At 54.8% G+C, this 2,767-nt stretch overlaps 1 protein-coding gene across 1 annotated transcript in view; it reads left to right on the plus strand.

The window, feature by feature from the left end:
- The first annotated feature begins 1,994 nt into the window (after nucleotides 1–1,994).
- Nucleotides 1,995–2,767, plus strand: part of TBC1D8B (TBC1 domain family member 8B) — a 28,048-nt gene continuing 27,275 nt past the window's right edge. Inside the window, exon 1 of the mRNA XM_015821101.1 lies at nucleotides 1,995–2,136. Coding sequence (XP_015676587.1) covers nucleotides 1,995–2,136 — 142 coding nt within the window. The remainder of the gene's footprint in view (nucleotides 2,137–2,767) is intronic.

Genomic DNA, 2,767 nt, shown 5'->3' on the forward strand with positions numbered 1-2,767 from the left:
TTCCAAAAAAAAACAACAAAAAAACCTCAAGTTTTGGGGACAATTGTCCAAATAGCTGCAGATTTGGGTGCATATGACACTTCTCGTTTAAGGCAGAATGGTGGCTGATCAGAAATGTTTTAATTTCCTGATTGATCACGGAAACCGCTTCCCCATTAGCATCCTAGTATAATGTAAAAGAAGAGTGAAAAAGAAAATCGTTATAAATATCTTCAAGAAGAGGGTTTTTTTATCGGATCTCAAATACTCTGAGGCACTATGAAGTTCTGCCTTATACTGTATATTAAACAAAAGTCAGCAAAAGCAGAAAGATTTAATAGTTTGGCTGGGTGGTGACTTTGCCTACATTCAAAAGGAGGAGAGGAAAAGTTGTAAACGTGGCTGCCTGGTGCTTAAGTCCTTCGCTCCTATTGCTCTGAGCCGATTTCATAAATCTGTCCTGCCTCAAAGCACCCAGAAGTAAAATGATAGGATTTAAAAAGATCTACGAGTTTGCTTGGAGAAAGAATGGATTTCTCCCAGCCACCTGTGCAAAGAAGTCATGTGACTTAATTGAGCACCTTTGTATTTTTAATATTTTTAAACGAGGATATCTCTTAGGCCCAAAAATATATATATTTTTTTTACAAGAAACAGTGGTGCAATTCCTAAGCTTTCTCCATCCTAATTAAGGTAGTGAACCAGCCCACTTCCTTAAGAGTGTATAGCCCAGGGGTAGTCAACCTTGGCTCTTTTATGACTCGTGGACTTCAACTCCCAGAATTCCTGAGCCAGCTAAGCTGGCTCAGGAATTCTGGGAATTGAAGTCCACGAGTCATAAAAGAGCCAAGGTTGACTACCCCTGGTATAGCCGAAAGGAAAGACGTGCAAGGATGCTGAACAAGCGATTCTGAAGACCGGTCCCCCAAATCCTGGGTGTTGCCTGCACCCACAGATATGTGAACATGGTTTCCGAGGCAGCAGGAGGTTGCAAATTTCTCCCACTCCTATCTCTGACTCCCGCCTCTTCCCGCTTAATGAACTGCGCAGTCCTGGGGTTACGACGGCAACCAGGACTCCTGGGGTTGCTGTTGCTAAGCGATGAGGTCACAATGTTGTGTGGTTATTATGTCTTACATTTGTTTGCTGCGCACTGTGAGAAAAAAAAATACAAGGTTAAACAACCACATATCTAAAACAAGAGTAAAACACTCTTCAAATACGAATGTGACGGAGCGTTTTTCAGCCGCATTGCTTAGCCACGGAATTCCTGGTCCCAAAGGGCCGTCGTAACTTGAGGACTAGCTTTAGAGCAAATGAGATGGTCGGCATGAAAGAAATCTCTGAAAAAAGAAGAGAGCTGGATTACTGCCAAAACAGATGGTGACACCCCCAAATCCCTGCGATCCTCAGGAATAAAGGGCTGGGGGGTCACTTTGAAGATGGGTGGACTTCTACTCCCAGAATTCCCCAGCATGCATACATGCATGCGTGCATGCTGGCTGGGGAATTCTGGGAGTAGAAGTCCACCCATCTTCAAGAGGAACCCAGGCTAGAAAATATTGGGACTTAAAGCCCCCCCCCATCCTTCACATGATATACCGGCATGGATGCTGGCTGGGGAATTCTGGGAGTGAAGCCACACACACACACACACACACACCCCTACCTTTAAAGGCGCATGCATGCTGGGGAATTCTGGGAGTGAAGCCTCTCTCTCTCTCTCTCTCTCTCTCTCTCTGTTCCCCAGCTCAGCCTCGTCCCAGCCTCCCTACCTGTCCATCTTCTCCCTAGCCCCGCCCCCCAGCCGCCCAGGGGGCGGATCCCAGCCCGCCCCCCCCTCCCCGCGCAGGGCTCGCCGGGGCTTGTAGTGCGTGCCTCCTCCGCCTGGGAAGGCGCCCAGCGGAAGCGCCGCCTGCACTACATTTCCCGGCGAGCGCCGCGGGCGGGCAGGGGCCCGGCCCCCGCCCCCTCCAGCTGAGCCCGGGCTGGGCAGCGGCGGCGGCGGCGGCGGGATGTGGCTGAAGCCCGAGGAGGTGCTGCTGAAGAGCGCGCTGCGGCTCTGGGTGCAGGAGCGATGCAACCGCTTCTTCGTGCTGCAGCGGCGCCGCGGCTCCGGTCCGGAGGGCGGCGGCGGCGGCGGCGGAGGGCTGACCGGTGAGGCGCCCCGGCGCTCGCGCGTGGGTCGGGGGTCCCCCTCCTCCCCTCCCCTCTCACCCCCCTTGTGGCATCCTCCGGCCGGCCCTGCCAGGTGGGCCGGGGTCCGGCTTTGCATTGGGGCTGGGGGAGGGCTCCCTCCCTCCGCCTCCCGCGCCACGACGACCCTGCCAGGGAGGCCGCGGAGGGGCTGAGCTTGTGCGGGGGGGGGGGGGCTGGCATCTCTTCTCAAGCCCCCCTCCCTTGCAAGAGGGGCCTCTTCCTGGAGCCCCCCCCCCAAAAAAAAGCCAGCCTGAAAAGTGGGGCTGCCTGGCAAGGACGGGGGGTGGGGGCTGGACTGGACTGGAGGGGGCGGCCCAGGCTGGAAAGCTGGCTGGGAGGAAACCCCCCCCCCCAGGAGGGCAAAAAAGTTGGGGAAAGTCTCCCCTCCTCCCCCCCCTCCAAGATATGCTGGGCAGAGCGTCGAAGCGGCGGTGCACCTGCTGGGATTTTGGAACAGAAGAGAATGGAGCTGGGAGGGACCTTGGAGGTCCTCTAGTCCAGCCCCCTGCTCGAGCAGGAGGACCTGTAGTACCGTCCAGCCTCTTCTTAAAAACCTCCAGTGCTCAGGGAAAGGGTGCCCCGAAAACTC

This window comes from Protobothrops mucrosquamatus, unplaced genomic scaffold, assembly GCF_001527695.2.
Source record: "Protobothrops mucrosquamatus isolate PMUCROS unplaced genomic scaffold, P.Mucros_1.0 scaffold1252, whole genome shotgun sequence".
Taxonomy (NCBI): Eukaryota; Metazoa; Chordata; class Lepidosauria; order Squamata; family Viperidae; genus Protobothrops; species Protobothrops mucrosquamatus.